Source organism: Aythya fuligula, chromosome 3 (genome assembly GCF_009819795.1).
Source record: "Aythya fuligula isolate bAytFul2 chromosome 3, bAytFul2.pri, whole genome shotgun sequence".
Lineage (NCBI taxonomy): Eukaryota > Metazoa > Chordata > Aves > Anseriformes > Anatidae > Aythya > Aythya fuligula.
The window spans coordinates 4,168,630-4,184,389 of record NC_045561.1 but is presented as its reverse complement, the minus strand read 5'-3'; the positions used below and the strand labels follow the sequence as shown (position 1 = coordinate 4,184,389).

General features: G+C 45.1%; 2 protein-coding genes across 3 annotated transcripts in view; both read right to left on the bottom strand.

Annotated features, from left to right (window-relative positions):
- Window positions 1-9,948, bottom strand: part of REL (REL proto-oncogene, NF-kB subunit) — a 32,816-nt gene extending 22,868 nt beyond the window's left edge. For both annotated transcript variants that reach the window (XM_032183631.1, XM_032183632.1), the window contains exons 1-3: window positions 9,811-9,948; window positions 4,813-4,955; window positions 1,734-1,882 (exon numbers count right to left, since the gene is read on the bottom strand). In XM_032183631.1, coding sequence (XP_032039522.1) covers window positions 1,734-1,882; window positions 4,813-4,955; window positions 9,811-9,817 — 299 coding nt within the window. In that variant the 5' untranslated portion in view covers window positions 9,818-9,948. The remainder of the gene's footprint in view (window positions 1-1,733; window positions 1,883-4,812; window positions 4,956-9,810) is intronic.
- The window catches only part of PAPOLG (poly(A) polymerase gamma), a 40,135-nt gene continuing 29,281 nt past the window's right edge, over window positions 4,907-15,760 (bottom strand). The window contains exon 23 of the mRNA XM_032183629.1: window positions 4,907-4,955. The gene's annotated coding sequence lies outside the window, so the exon portion shown is untranslated. The remainder of the gene's footprint in view (window positions 4,956-15,760) is intronic.

Sequence of the window (15,760 nt, the reverse complement as noted above, 5' to 3'; positions counted from 1 at the left end):
AGGCTTAACTGTGTGCAACAAAACGCCAAGAGGAAAAACAATCAACAGTGTCTTCCTGTGCCTGGCGATTGCCAGAAAAGGTGTTAAGCAATCAGGCTTTTCTGCTTCAGATCAGAAGCCACAGAGATGAGAGCAGGAAGTGGGATGGGCTACAACAGCAGACATTCTTTGACCCTGCGTGATGAAGCTTGATTTGAGAAGACAAAGGGGAAGCTGGTGAAGGGATGGTCAGAGGAAGGCGCAAGGCCCCTTACCAGATTAAGATGTCTACTGCTGCCTTTTGGACAAGGTAAAGGGGAACTCTGCAGGGAGGCTGGTCAGGATGAGATTACAACAGTCAAAATGGGAGGGAAGTGCCTGAAGAGACAGCTCTACCTTTCTAGAGAGGTATCACGGTGGAAAAAAAATATTAAAAATGACATTTACTAATCCTTTTCTACCGTTTATCAATAGGAGAACATTGTAAACAGACCTAGAAACAAAAAGCTAGTAAAATCTTTTGAGTTTGTAAGAGCAGAAGACAGTACAGGCAGCACGTTACGTGTCACCTGAATACATTTACTGTGTACATTCATGATCACTTGAGCCTGAGCTGTATGTTGAAAAAGTATCTCCACTTTTAGAACTGTTTATTTCACCATCAGGCAATTATCGTCATCAAACAGACCTTGTCTTCAGTTCTCGCCTTTAATAGTGTTCTACTGACTAAACCCACATAAAAACGCAGTGATTTCACCAACATCAACCGAATCACATCAGCCTGAGAGCTGTAAGTAAAGCTGCTTATACACTGAAATATTTACCTTACTTTCTTCCCAGCTCAGTTTTATGTTTACCTCAAAGCACGAGCCTACTTTCAGATCTACTGTGTTGCAAGCTGTGAGCCACAAACAGTTTGTCAATTCCAAATTCCCCTCAATGGCAATAATCAGTCTACACTTGTTGCAGTTTACTCTGCTTTTATTTTATTCCCTTAGACTTGGTAGACTTGCAGGGAACACCACCACTTATAATTGTACTTGAAATTCTCCCTCTGAACAGCACCGAGAAACATACTATACGAAGCCAGAATTCTCCTTACTGCCTCCAGAATTAGGCCCTTCTCTGGCATGCTTGCTCTACAGAACTAATGCTGAGCAGAATCTATACTTTTACTCAAAAAAAGGCAGCCCAAAACAAACAAACAAAACCCCACCAAAATTAACAGACAGCAGCAACAGTGACAACTGCCAACACATTTCTAGATGTGTCACAACCACCATCATCTAAATGACGTGATATTCAGTCACTACAAACTTTCTCCACTGGTTTCCAGAAAGTCTAACTAGAGTTCCTGTGGAAGACATCAACTTCCCTAAATCTAGGGAAGCGCTAATTCTAATGTTGTTAACAATTTATCATTTTTGTACACTGAAGGAGAAGAGTATCAAGCTCAGGAGCGAGAAGCGCTACTGAACTAGGCTGAAAAGCAAACAAGTGGGAGAAAGAAAAGGAGACAGACACTGGGAGAATGAAAGGAAAAGAAGGGCAAACGCGACAAAAGATGAGTGTGTCAAACACTCAAAAAGAAGGAAATACTTCTAAGAGCAAGTTGCCTTATCTGAGACGGATTAGAGGCTTCAGCAAAGACAACACACTAACTGCCCTCTTAATCACTACTCAAGAGTTTCAGAACATAAGATTAGCATATCACTTGCACATTAATCAAATTCCCAAGCAACACCACTACTCACGACAGGACTCGCCGCTCTGGCCCAAACTCTGCTTCGTAGTAGCCATCTCTGCAGTCTTTTCCAACCAGGTCATGAGGGTGTGGCTTGTAGGGTTCATTCTTTGTTACCAGTGTAGTCCTTATTTTGACTTTTCCAAAATAATTCAGAATCTACAAAAAAGCGAGATATTTTCTAGACTTTAGATATTAGAGCTAGTAAAGTCCCAACATGGAACAGAAAATACATTTCATCCTAAAATATCCTATGGAAGAAACATCACTGCTAAGAAATTATCCAAGACCATTCAGAATTTTTCTTCAATCTAGTTCAGTTCTGTTCATTTCACACTGAAAACCAGCTGTTTGGCAAAACATTTGTGAATTTTATTATTCTTTCTTAAAGCACGTCTTACCTATTTGAACCCCGTGCAGAAAGCCAAAAGGTAATACGTAAGCTCCAGAAATTTAGAGTAAAGCAGATTGTAATGCTGTAAGACCAAACATTACAGGACGCGTTTCTTTACCATATCTACACTTACAATGAAAGATACAAAATCCTGCCTAGGCGACCACACACAAACGCTTATTGAAAGGACAGGTGTAGCTCCAAAGAGCTAGATCCTAGGAAGAAGCTCGTAGAGCCTCAGGGATAACCTTATTACCTGTGCTTGGACCGCTAAGCAGCAAATGAAGATCTTAGCAGTTGCAACATGGACATAAGCCCCCATGAAGTCCCTTCTCCTTAATTCTTAGATGAATATTCAGTCTTATGTTCAAGCAGAGGGGCACTGAACTCTCAAGCTCCTACTAGGGAGCCTTCACAGAAGTCATCACAGTAATTCAACACACATCTCTCAGGTGTGTAGAAGTCTTCCCTCGTGCTGATGGCTACCAGTGAAGTCAGCAAGGGTTGTGTGGGTGAGTCTAAAAAACAGTTTGGCCTGAATTGTTTGAAGAGTAACAACTTGAAAGCAAACACAAGATTTGCACCAGCACATGTTTGTGCAGAGGCGTGCTCTCCTCCTCCACTTCCCCTGTCCTAGAACTAGCTGTTCCTTCCCTCCTTCAGCCCCTTCTTTCCTCCTCCAAGGAGACTCAGGGATTCATCACATGCTTTTCAATCAACAGCTCAACCTTTGATTTGACCTACGCTCTTCTAACTTTCACCATCCGTCAGCTTCTTCAGCCTCCAGTTAGGCCCCTTTCTTGGCATTCACGTACACCAGTTTGCCCTTAAATAAAACTTCCATCACTCTTCTGTTTCTTCAAATATTACATCATTTCTCCCTCACTGCATATCTACACCCTTGAACTTGAAGCGTGATTGAGGCACTTTGATTCTCCAGTTCCTCCTTGATGTTCATCTCAACCACACCATGAAATTTAATCTCATCCTCATTGAGGTTTCCATCTCTGGAGGGGCCTCCCCCAGCAACTAATCAGCATTAAAGCCTCCTACAGGCTTCAAGGAGGCAGGAATTCACCTAGAAATCACCTGCTATCAGTATCCATCAGCTCTGTCATTAACAGTCACCTTTAGAAAAGAACAAAATATGCCAGGAGTGCACTGTCACCTATCAAGTCCCATCTTCCCTTTGGGTTTTCTGGCTGACTTTCACACACATCACAGCGCAGGCTGAGGAATCGAGGGCTCACACTGCCCAGTCAACTTCTGTCCTGACACGGCCTCGGGGTGAGAGTCTGTCAAAGTATTTATTTTTGCCAGCACACACACAGATCTCGCCAGCTTGTTTGTTCTGCACTTCACCAGCTGAACAAAGAACTCTTTTCTGCATTCCTTTACCAACTCTAGCACTGTAATAGTAAAAAGGGGTCCTTCTTGTCTGCTTTTTCCCCCCCCCCGTAGTAATTCTGCCTTCAGGGCAAGACCAGCTTCCACAGCAGCACAGTTGCTTTATCTAGTAGAGGATCTCTGCTGCTCAGCACATGACTGCCAATACCATCTTTCTCAAACTCTCCCTCCTCTGAAGGAGATTTTATGCCTCAACTTAAAACATTTCAATACTTGTCAGATTTCACAACCACTACATCTGTTCTCTTACCGCTGTGATTCCAGAGACTCCATCTTGGCTCCTTTTTTTTTTTTTTTTAAATATTGCACTATAATACTGTAATTCAATATGGCAAACACTTACTTCCCATTTATATTTGAGCTTTCTCTTCTAATCTCATTTCTAAAAGACTTTCTCCAGATTGAAAGAGATCAAGGAAATATTATTAATTTAAACATCAAACGGGAGACCAGAAGTTCTTCTATTTTACCCTACTAGTCCAGGTCTCTGATGCTCTTTTGTCCCAGGTATGAAAGTTACTGATCAAGTGCTTCCATTCTACCTCTACTGTCCATGTCTTTGACCAAAGCAAGGACAGTTCAGACTAGTCTGAATCCCTTCATTCTGAATTTCCCAACCTATCCATAATGCAACCACCCAATTTGTCTTCATTGCAGGTGTTCTAACCACATCATTCCCCTTTCTTAGCTCCTTTTTAAATTCTGTACCCCTTCTAACTTCACATACTTCATGGCAGTCTTTTGCAGAGCCCAATCACCAAGCCACTGGCTGCAAGGCACCTTCTTAGTTCGCTTGCTTGTACAAAATACCTTCTTTCACGCCGTGCCCAGCAGCTAGACTAGTCTTGTCAGATTTTGTATGCAGACAACCTCCTTCAAAGCGCTCCCAAAATTCATATTACAATCCAAGTAGTAAAAAAAAAAAAAAAAAAAAAGCCCAAATCACAACTAAGAAACCAGAACAAATGTAGACACAGAAAAAGCTAATAACGAATGATTCCCAGACAATGAGTAACTTCAGCGAGTTCCCCCTCTACAGGCACTTTGTTACCAATGACTACACCTTCTTCTTTTCCGCTAAACTGGAACAAAATCTTATGACAAAATCTTTAATGAGGAGCAAAGAACTCTTTTTCCACTCTGTTGCAATCACATTTGCAAGCCAAGGAAAGAATAACAGAACATGTAATAAAAAGCATTTTCTTTACTGCACCGAGGTCAACACGTAGCTACAGCACAATGTAAATACAGGCACCGGTAACTTAGGGAGAAAAATAGTATTTCTTACCTGTATAGAAGGGAATGTCTTGTTGTTTTCAGTACTGTGTTCTCCTGGAATGCTGCCTGCTGATCTTCCCTCACATTTGTATCTGAAACGCATGCCCCTTTGCCTGGGTTGTTCAAATATTTCAATGTAGGGCTCAGGGCCACCTTAAAAAAACAGAACACAACATTTTCAGTGCTACTATGCAGTAGAGCTTAAAAAGCAGCAGAAGGAAGGCTATATGCTTACGTGCTACGTGAGGATTAGAAGATCTAGACTCTTTGATTCATGTTGCCCACTTGGATTCACATCGCCCACTTTGATCTGCCTTCTTGGACAACATACTTTTTATTTTATTTAAACGTGCATGCACATGATTGAAGAGGGATGGGAGTGAGTGGGAAAACAGACCTCAAATGAAGTAGGCAAGTATCAGGGCCATGTAAATAATAGGAAGGACTCCCCTCCATCTCACTTCGAACTTAGCTTGTTTTAGCTTTTAGGGACTATGTGTCTGACAAACGAGGGTTTTATTCAATAGAAGACGTTACTTTAAGGGGATGCTTGATATTTTTAACAACCACGTGCTTTTAGGAACAGTTATCCTCTCGAAGTACAGGTACCATCAGTACTATGTTTGCTTGAATGCCCTCTGAAAGGGAAGAGGTTTCCTCAGAATCGATTGATTTAGTTACTATTATAGCGAAGCAGAAACTATGCAAATTATGCCAAAAAAAAAAAAAAAACACAAAAAACTACTGGTTTGAATGCCATCGCCGTGGGCTCAGAAAACACCTGATTGCTTGTATTGAATTCTACAACTTGGGCTGCCCACCTCCCACAGGGCCAGCTTCTAGTTGCAGTATCTCTCCAGACCACAAAACCTTACTGAAAGCTATTGGGCAGTCGTCAGAGAGAGTTTTTCAGGAAACATGAGATAGAGACAAGAATGAGAAGCAGAACTCCTCAATGGAGGGTTTAGAAAGACATCACCTTACCAAGAGTATCAGTACTTTTCAAGCTAGGTCTTATTGCCAAGATAGTTCCAAGCTATACGATGTATCTCACCGAGAACATCAAACAGGAGAGTCAATCAAGCAGTGACAACAGTGGGATGGCATGTGAAAAACAAATAGCGGAGGATAAGTAAATATTGTAGAGGTTGAATCATCGTGGCTCTGCATGATCAGAAGAACATAGCTTATGGAAATGTCTACTGAGCTCTTTGTCATCTTTGTATAATAGCATCCTACTCAGGCAAGGTTTGTGAACATCAGAAACAAACATGACAGCCAACATCCTGTGGCACAGCACTGAAAACAGTGCTTAGACTTCAACATAATAAGCAAAATAGTTATTAAATAGATTGAAAGCATTAAAAGGGTAAAAGATCCCCTACTTCCTTTTGCCCAAGGTCTGTAGTATGTTAGTCTTGGCAAAGAGGTGGATTCCAGCCTTAGCTCCATAATAAATCCTTCTCTTTTGTTGCACCTACAGCCACCAAGGCATACCTGCGAACACACGGCTTCAACTTCACGAGTAGGATTTGGTGATAGCAAACGCGATCCTGTGCTGCAGCACTTCATAGCCCAAAGTAGCAAAATATATCTTAACAGATAAAGTAATTAGGAGAAGTAGAGAACGAAAGGAGAGAACTAAATCTGAGATGTTTCCTGTCTTACTTGAGCACACGGTGACAGACAGCTGGGGAGCAGCAGTATGTGAAAGCAGCTCTGATGCTGGGGCTGTCTGCAACAACACGTGTCGTTTCAAAACAGGAACGCTTTTAGAAAAGGCATCGTGCTGCGAGCAGTATGTGGTGCCAAACAGCTGAGAACCACAGTTTAGGACTCTACGCGTTCCTTTCTAACGATTTATCAAAATGCACTCTTCTCTCATCTGATCAGCTCCCATCCAGAAAACTTTAAATCAGTTTCTGACAGGCAACCACATTATGAGCCATCACATTAAATAAACGTTAAGCACCACTCCAGGTCCAGCTCCTTACAAGTATGGTCGCTTCACTAGACACTTCCCACAACTCATCTAACTTTCCCTGTAGGTAAGCTTTGCGCTTTTTCTCTTGTCTGGAAAATGAGCAAGGCCAGCAGAAGGTGGGGCGATGGGTGATACCAACCAGAAGCCTAGAACCGATGTCAAGCTGGTTGATCAGAAGCCTGTGCTCCTCACAAAGCCAACCCCACACACCAGTGTATGGCTTTTTACCTTTCACGCTTCAATTCATGTATGTTACTGTATTTTTCAGGACAATCCAGTGGACCAGGCAACTTCCACCAGCAGTGAGGAGCAAGTGGTGCGTATCAGCCCGCCTCCCATTTCCCTCAGGTAACTGAGGAGAGAAGCATCTCACCTCCCCACTCTACGTAACGCCGCACCACAAATACAGACGCATATCCATACACTAAATTAAAAATGCATTTTGGATGTTCTAATGACAAAATTGCAGCAAAGTACCTACTAATCATCTTCCTTTGGAGATGGACACGCTTGCATAGCTGCTAACCAGACGCACAGTACACCCACATACATTACGTCTTTGCCCAAACTAGCTGGAGCCTTTCTGTTTCAAATTACTGTAGAACAGAATCACTTCAAGTCTTTAATCCTTTCTGCTTTAACCAACAATTGCCCTTCATGGTCTGCTAATGCTTGCTTAAGAGGACCTCTTTTTTCTCCCCTATTAACAGCGCTTTATTTTAAAACTCCGGGCTCGGTGATCGCTGTGGGACTGTGGTTGAAACAAGTACCATTGAAGGCAAACCCACTGCTCAACAGCAGGTGTGTTTGTGGGAAAGTAAAGCTCGGTGACACGGTAGCCTCCAGAGATTAAACATTAAACTTCATTTTATCTTGGTTCTCACTCTCTCCATTTAAGAATCGCGTAATCATCTCTCCCATGATTGTCACTGTCATTGTGCCCTGCGCAGGGAGGAAACGCACACAAGTGTTTGTGTGAACTAGAGGTATTATCAGCACTTGGCAGTGAAGTGGAGGTCTGTTCGGTGTTCCCTATTTCTGTAAATGAGCAACGTGCTTGTGAAGTGGCCCAGTTTAACTCTTTCACAACCCACACTCGCACAGAGAGGTCCGTCAGTTCCCACACGGGGCGACAGACATGTCCTTTTCAGCGTGGGTCACACCAAAATGAGCCCCGTCTAAGAACTCTCTTTCACCAATTTTGAAAGAGAAATATATAAGGCTACCCACATTACCTACACATTTGTTTCCTCCGTGCTCTGAATACTCCACTAAATAACTTTAAAGGAAGCATAGGAAACCAACCATCACAACTACATCAGCAAAGAAAATAAGTAAAGCCAGCAAGAGCTCACCCAGCTTACACTCACATTTGACAACAGAAGCTTGTTTCATTCCAACCTGTTCTAAGCAATACAAAAAGGAACAAAAGACAACCCCCCAAAATCAAAGCATTTCCATCAGACCTCTCCCCGATGAGAAACCTGGGACAATTTTCAGTTTGAACGTGGTTGGTGCCATTCGGAAGGCAGGCGGCTGCGACACGCTGCCACCAGAGGGACAACAGGATCACGGTCTCGTGGTTGTCCTGCTCCTCTGCCTAAAGGGACAGGGCTCTGGAAGGACCACGTACTTTGTGATTTTCTAGGAGCGTGACCGTACTCTCCAGCAATCAGAGAGCATGAAAGCAGAGTAGCTGCGGGTCTTCGTGGAAGATGTGAAAGTATCACCGAAACCCGTACGAGCTCAGGTGACTGCAGCGAAACACAGATGCAAGGGTTGCCCTTCGACTTCGGTATCGCTGCTCTGCACAGAGTACTGGTGACCTGACGTCCTCCACAGCGACAGCCCTTTCTCAAAAGCAGCGGCAGACAACCTATCTACTTACAGCCCCCTGCGACAGGTAAGGCAAAAAGACACGACGGTGGGCGATTTGTTACAGGCCAACGTGGCTCAATCAGAGCACACGCAGCTCGTTATTTCAGAAAGAGATAATCTACACAGGAATCCAGAAACTGCACAGATTCTAGCAGAGACAAAACTACTCACAAACTTCCTCTTTGCCGTCGTGTGACATTACAGAACAGCAACCAAAAGAAAAAAAAAAAAAAAGACAGAAAAAAAAAAACACAACAACTACAAAAGCCAGCTAGTACCAGGAAGTTATGAACTTCCCCTACTGAAAAATTCCTTATCTGGTTCCTAATTACACTGAAAATATATTCTAGATAAGAAAAAAAGTGCTAGCTCCTGCTTTGCTGCTTTGGTTTAGCCGCTGTAAAAGCGAGGGTAACGTTTAGCAGGGAGCCTCGGTGCACGGCCGCTGGGTTTCTCCCCGTTGGTGGCAGCTCCCAACGCTTGCCAGGAGGGAAAATGCAGCGGGTGAGGGCCACAGGGTCCTTGTGCTGAGCCCAGGGAGCAGCTTTCCCCATGCACTGCCCCAACTAACGCCACCCAGGCTGAGCGACGCTGCCTTCTCCTCGACCCCCTAGGAAAAGCAGCCCCGAGACGTCTTCTGAAAGGATGACAAATTCGCTTTAATGTAGTCTAAGGAAACTTAATTGTGCTTTTTGATGTAATTACTCGCTACGAGATCCCTTATCGGCGCTGCTTGGCGTTGATGACACCTCTTTCTCAGGGCTACGTTCCCATGCAGCCGGGCCCTGCTGAGCATCGCACCCTGGCCTGCTGCCGCCCATACCCCGGACCCAAGCCCCACGGGCTCCTTTCACCCCCCAAATTTTTCCCCACGCACTTTTCAGCCTTCCGAGGTCCCTCCTGAGCTGCAGCAGCCCCACGAGACCCCGCTGCCAGCGACCCTTTCATCCCCGCGACGTTTCTTCGCCGAGCTTTTCCCTGCTGAAGGAGCCGTGTAGGCACAGGTTTGACACCCAAACCCTCTGCAGGGCAGGGGGGTTGGTCTCGGAGCCCATTTTTGGGGGCCGATCGCCCCCCGCTCATGCCGGGCCGTGGCGCAGCCGCTCCCCCCCCCCCACCCCGTCCCGGCCCCCCAGCCCCGCTCACCGGCCATGCTGACGGCTCCGCTGCGGCCCCCTCTGCCTGCCTGTCTGTCCGTCTGTCTGTCGGTCTGTAGGGCCGGCCAGGAGCCCGGCTGCGTGCTGTGCTGTGCCGAGCCGTGCCGCGCCCCGCTCGCCGCCCTTTTCAGGGGGAATTTCCCGGCCGGGCCCGGCACCGCCCCCGCCCCGCCGCCCGCCCCCGCGGCGCCCAGCCCCGCCCGGCCCTCAGCCCTCAGGGGCCCTAAGACAGGGCCCGAAGCCCCGGGGGGACCCCAAAAGCCCATGCCCTCAGCCCGAGGGGACTCAAAACCCCGACCCCACAGCCCGAGGGGACCCGAAGACGCGGCCCCTCAGCCCCAAGAGACCCCAAAGCCCGACCCCACAGCCCTAGGGGGTCCCCAAAGCCCCAGCCCCACAGCCCTAGGGCACCCAAAATGCCAACCCCGCAGTCCAGGCGGGACCCCAAACCCCAGCCCTTTACTTTAAGGGGCTGTTTAGGGATTAACCTACACGCAGTTGTGTAATCTGCAGCTGTGTGTAACCCAGGCTGCTCCGCAGGAGGCACCCAACGCTCCCCAGGGTCCCGATCTCCGCACTACAACCCAACAACATCTTTCTTCATAGCCCTAGTGCTGCCCCTGCCCTGTCCCTCCGTTAAATTAATGTTCAGAGGTTGTCGTCTGAATAGATGCATTTTCAGGGTGGAGTTTAAGAAGTGAAGCCCTGAAGAAGCTCTACGGCTTGGGAGCTCATACATAGCTTATATATATAAGCTTACAGAGAGATTGTGTAAAGCTTGATGTAGACGTTACCTATAAGCTGGATATACAGCTTGAGATGCTTATAAAATCTTGGGAAGAACAGCACACAACATACACTCACGGCCTTGTTAAAAGTAGGAGTTGTTATGCCCCTATCACGTTTACAACCAACATCAGATCAGAAGAATCCTATGGGGAGACACAGGATTACCTACACGCCTGTGATGTTAGCTCTAAAGATTAAAAGCAAGGACGGATACGCGATTATATTTAGGTAGCACGCTGAAATAATTCTATGTTTGTGGGTTAGTTTCATGCCAGAACATGATTTTTCATCTTCCTTCCCACAAAAAAAAAAAAAAAAAAATCACTGTTAAGATGAAAGATACAAACCACTACCCTAAAAATACGAGAAATCAGGACTAGGTCTTCATCTCCAGGGATTTCTTGGATTCCCTATGATTGATGATGCAAAATTAAGCAGGAAAGGGGTTGTAATAATTTAAATCGAGCTTCGATTTTACCTCCACATACACAACTCCCAAAGCATACACCACCAGAGCCCTCAAACAACACTCTGCACGTTGGTCGCTGGGGTTGAGATGAGGGGGATATTTTCCTCCTGCATTTTCAGCAAGGTGCTTATTATAAGATGGCAGGGAGCTGGCACACTAACACGGGAGGGTGCTCAGAGCTCTGTCTCAGGGGTCACGCTGCCCTATTGGAAAAGCAATAGCAAAGCAAGAAACAAAAGCCCACAACCTGAACTTCTCCCTGCTAAATGCCTGCATCCAAATGCAGCTGGCCCATGAAGATCTAACTACCAGGAGTTGCCTCAATTTTTGAATTCAGACCTGGCTGTGACACACCACTTTCAGGAAGCCTCCGTTCATAAAGCCGAACAGCTGGAGCAATGCTCCCACAGAGTGTACACATCCCTGTGGGTCACAGGAGTGACCTGGACGGGATTCCCACGAGGAAAGGGGAGGGGTACAGGGTATGGGCACACCGCTCGCAGCTAGCTGAACCTAAAAGCCCAGGGAGGGCAGTACCCGGGAGCTAGAGCATGGATTGGGGTTCTGGGTTATGATGCAAAGCCAGTTGTCAGTGCGGGCGTACAAAGACTAAACACTTTTCCTTTCTTACATTGAGCCCAGTTTGCTACATCTCAGTAAGCTGCAGCCTTCAGGAAGAACAAACCTAGGTGCTTCCCTAACTACTGCTTACATCTCTGGCTCCTGCCTACTTCTCCAGGCTGTGAGGCTGCTGAATAGGCACAGACTGAGGCACCTGGGGAACTGTGGCTCAGAACAAAACTGTCTACTCGTTTCTTCTTAAGGAAAATGTTACAGTATAGTACACAGTCTAAACTGATGTGAGATTAAGGGCAATATTCCAGACAGCATGACTATCTGTTATGAGTAAAACATCAATAAAAATTCCATATTTTTCCTCAGTTCTTTTGAACCACAACTGTTAGGGCCTGCAGGAACAGGCTACTCAAAGATAAACCTTAAGAGTGTACTTTAGAAATTAAGGAAATGTCTAGCATACACACTAGCATCTATGGTACAAACTGTGGCTTGAGTTTTTTATTTCTTTATTTTCTTTTTTAGGTTGAGAGGGGTGCATTTCATACAGCATCCAAAAAACTTTAATTCTATCCCTACCATTTCCTTAAAGTGAAAATAGCCTTTAATGAAACCATAGGAAGTGTTTCACTCTGTAACATCCATGAACCTATTATCTGAATACATCATAGATGAGATTTGTCTCAAGAAGTCACTGAGCAAAGTGACCAGAGAAAGGACAAGGTGAACGAAATCAGCATCTTCTTGCCCCTTTTTCTCTCTCCATTATAGCTGTAAGTAGATGCATAGGGAAGAATACAATACCAGGCAAAAACAAACCCTCAGTCTAACCCAGCGCAGCTATTTTGTAATATGCTTATGTTCCTAAACAAGGGGAAAGTTCTACAGCAGAGAAGCGTTCCATGCTAAAAGGCAAAATCCTAACCAAATTAATAGGAAGCCCTACCCAAAAGTCATGAAAGTATATAGACAGATCCCTCTGTTCCTATGGCCACCCCGTACGCAGGTTTTTTTCTGCCTCAATATAAACTTATGGCATAGGAATCATCAGGGATGTGAACTAGAGCATTGCAGTACAGTACTGGTAATTACAGAAACCTGGTCAGCAACTGACACGAAGTGTAGGAACATGTCATAACTTTGGGCATATGCAGATCTTCGCAAAGAGGACGGAATTCCCCTCCTGTAACATTGCATAACAAAAGCCAGGTGCATCACTATTATTTTTGTCAGCTGGCTTTGGCTATAGCCAGAGGCAAGATACCAGAATTCTTAGACCAGTTTGATCCAGTACTTCACTTCCTGTCTTCCAGTTAAAGCAAGTGTTTTAAGATCCCACTTTTCTCCAATTATCAAGTGCAAAGACAAGTCCTGCCTCTCGCTTTTCACTGGCTGCCGTGCTAGCGCTGTGAACACCAAGGTTGCTGGAAGGAATCTTCTTGCTTAGAGTCCTTGCTCTGGCTGAGAACATCACAGGGCAGCAACACGAGAAAAGGACAGGGTGGAGGAAATACCAACTCACCCTATTCCTATGGCAAAGGACAACCGGGTGTTTGACATGGCATTTGTCAAGCCTAGGATGATGGCTCTTTAGTGGTGCTCAGCACAGGCATTGCCTAATAAAGACTGCTAAAGGCTGCTGTGGTATGAAAGCGGCATAAGTCAAACTGTTAAGTCTTTATTTCCTGTTCCCAGCTATCTGACTGAGATCAAAGATAAGCCACTTGTCACTGGCCTGATTAAGCAGCCAAGCAGGCATTAAGGTACTAGGAGAACCTTGTTCTAGAACTGATACACTGTACTACAAATAAAAATATGAGTATTTTTTAAATCACCTACTTCTCTCCTTATGGAACAAAGTCAGCAGTTCTGTTTTCTAGCTCATTGCATTTCAGGTCTCACACACTCCCCTGATCACCAATTTCCAATCCCCTGTGCCTTAAGAAAAGTTTCTGTTTGAAGTAATGTATTTATTTATTTTTAATCTCAAAAGCCTTTTCTTTATACGCTAGCAGACCTTTTGAAAGTTAAAGATTTTGTGGTTACTGGTCCTGCTGAGGAAGGTTCTAACACAGGAGCCATTCCAAGGAAAGTCCTGGCTTCCAGATTAATGATAAACTCGCAGGTTGTTCAAGCCCTTCTGCTGGAGCATTCCTGTATCATGCTTTGAGTTTGTTTGACATAGAACAATGCTACCGTGCCTCCTCTCAAAAGAGGGTGGAGAGAAAGGAAATGCTACAAGGGAAAGGTTGGTCTTGTGGATAAGGCACAAGGCTGTGATTCAGGAGCCTGGAATCTGGCTCTTGGCAAGTCAGCCTTTCTGCTCTTAGGTAAGTTGGTTAATTCTGAGCCTCAACTTCCCCAACAGAAAACAGTGTAGGAGCAAGGAAGTGTCTTCTATCTCACACACTTATGATGCAACTTCGTCAAGGGGTGAACTGCTGATTGTAGGCAGTGCCGAGCACAGGTAGGCTTCAGTTCCATTAACACTCTGGACTGTGCCGGTATCAGAAAAACTCCCTCCTCCCCCCCTTCTCTTTACCTCCAGGCAACTCATCCATGTGTGCTCTTATGCTGTTGCAAGCACTTATTTGACCATATGGGAAGCTTGCTTAAAAATAACCCGGGGGAAATGAAAAGATTGTCTATGGAACTGGCTCAGTAGCAACTGGACCAGCAGAAAAACAACGACAGAAATGACTGTGCCAGCAAAAAGGAATGGGGTGGCACCAAGGCTGGCCTTGAAACAAGACAGAGATGCACTAGCTTCCTGACAGAGTGCTAGCTTCACAGAACAATGTATCCTTTGCTTGGAAAATTGATAAATCCCTCTGAAACTTCTTACTCACAATCCTTCTTTCCCAGAATTAGCTTTCAGAGCACAAGTTTTCAGGCACCTTCTCCCCCAACCCTCTGAAGTGTTTCTTATTCCTTTCTCCCCATGATAATGATGAGAACACGCGTTACAAGTTGGGAGTTTGTGGGGGTACTAGTAAAGAAAAAATCTTTCCTGTTTGTTTGCAAGTAAAGGAAAAAATGAGAAATGCTTTCTTCCTCCAGTGAACTACTTAAAAGCCTTAAGTTACAGTGAAGATGATCGAGTGGCCTCTGAAATGGACAGTCCTACTGCAGACTACTTCGTGCCACTATTAGGATTCATCTGATGCAGTAGTACTGTAGTGAGGGGGCTTAGGGAAGAGATGAGCTCAGACTCAGCACAAGGAGCCAGATTAGCAGAAAAGAACCTTTTTCTGCCCAGAAGGATTTTTTTTTTTCAAATAGATTAGCTCCCTGAGTCAGGTTACTATTGTTGGTGCAATGAGAAGCAATGGAATTACTTTAGCTACAGACACAGAAAATAAGGAGGCAGGAAGGAGGATGGGAATCGTCCCTGTGGCAGCAAGAGGCTATTATATTACCTCAGTCATAACATGAAAACCACATACCAAGAAAAAATAGGCAACATACGCTCATATTAATTCTCCTGCTCCCCCAAACCCCACCATATACCCGCCAGCCTTTAAGCACGGGATCCACCTACAGCGGATAACAATCACTCAACCAAAATTTTATTACAAGCCTTCCCTTTTTCCTCAGGGCTCGCAAGGAGTGTAGGCTACCTAGCATCAGTTTCAGAAGGCCAAATCTGCAGCCAGAATAAGAAAAATGCATATTGGTTCAGTACAGCCCCTCTAGATACATCTCCTTTTAATTTGAAGTCCTACGTGCTTTATGTTTAAGTGTTTTTAAGCCCAATGACTCATGCGTTGTATACAACCAGGACTCTCAGAAAGTGACACCATTCTGAACATAAACCCGTTAACACCTTCTGGAAGCAAATTTATGCATAAAGTCCTCCTACTTATGCAAAACGTACCTACAATCTGTCTGTAGATTGGCCAGCTACTCATCTTATCTGGACGTGCACTAGCCCCTTTTCCAAATGGCCCGGGGCTGTGTCATACTGCCACCTCCCCATGCAAAGCCTTACCGTCAGCAGCTGTGAGTAAGCCACAGTCAGCACCGCTGCTTCACCCCATTTGAATACAGTCTCAACGGTGCCCGTATGGACCTTGTACGTGCATGTACATCCAAACTACCAGCA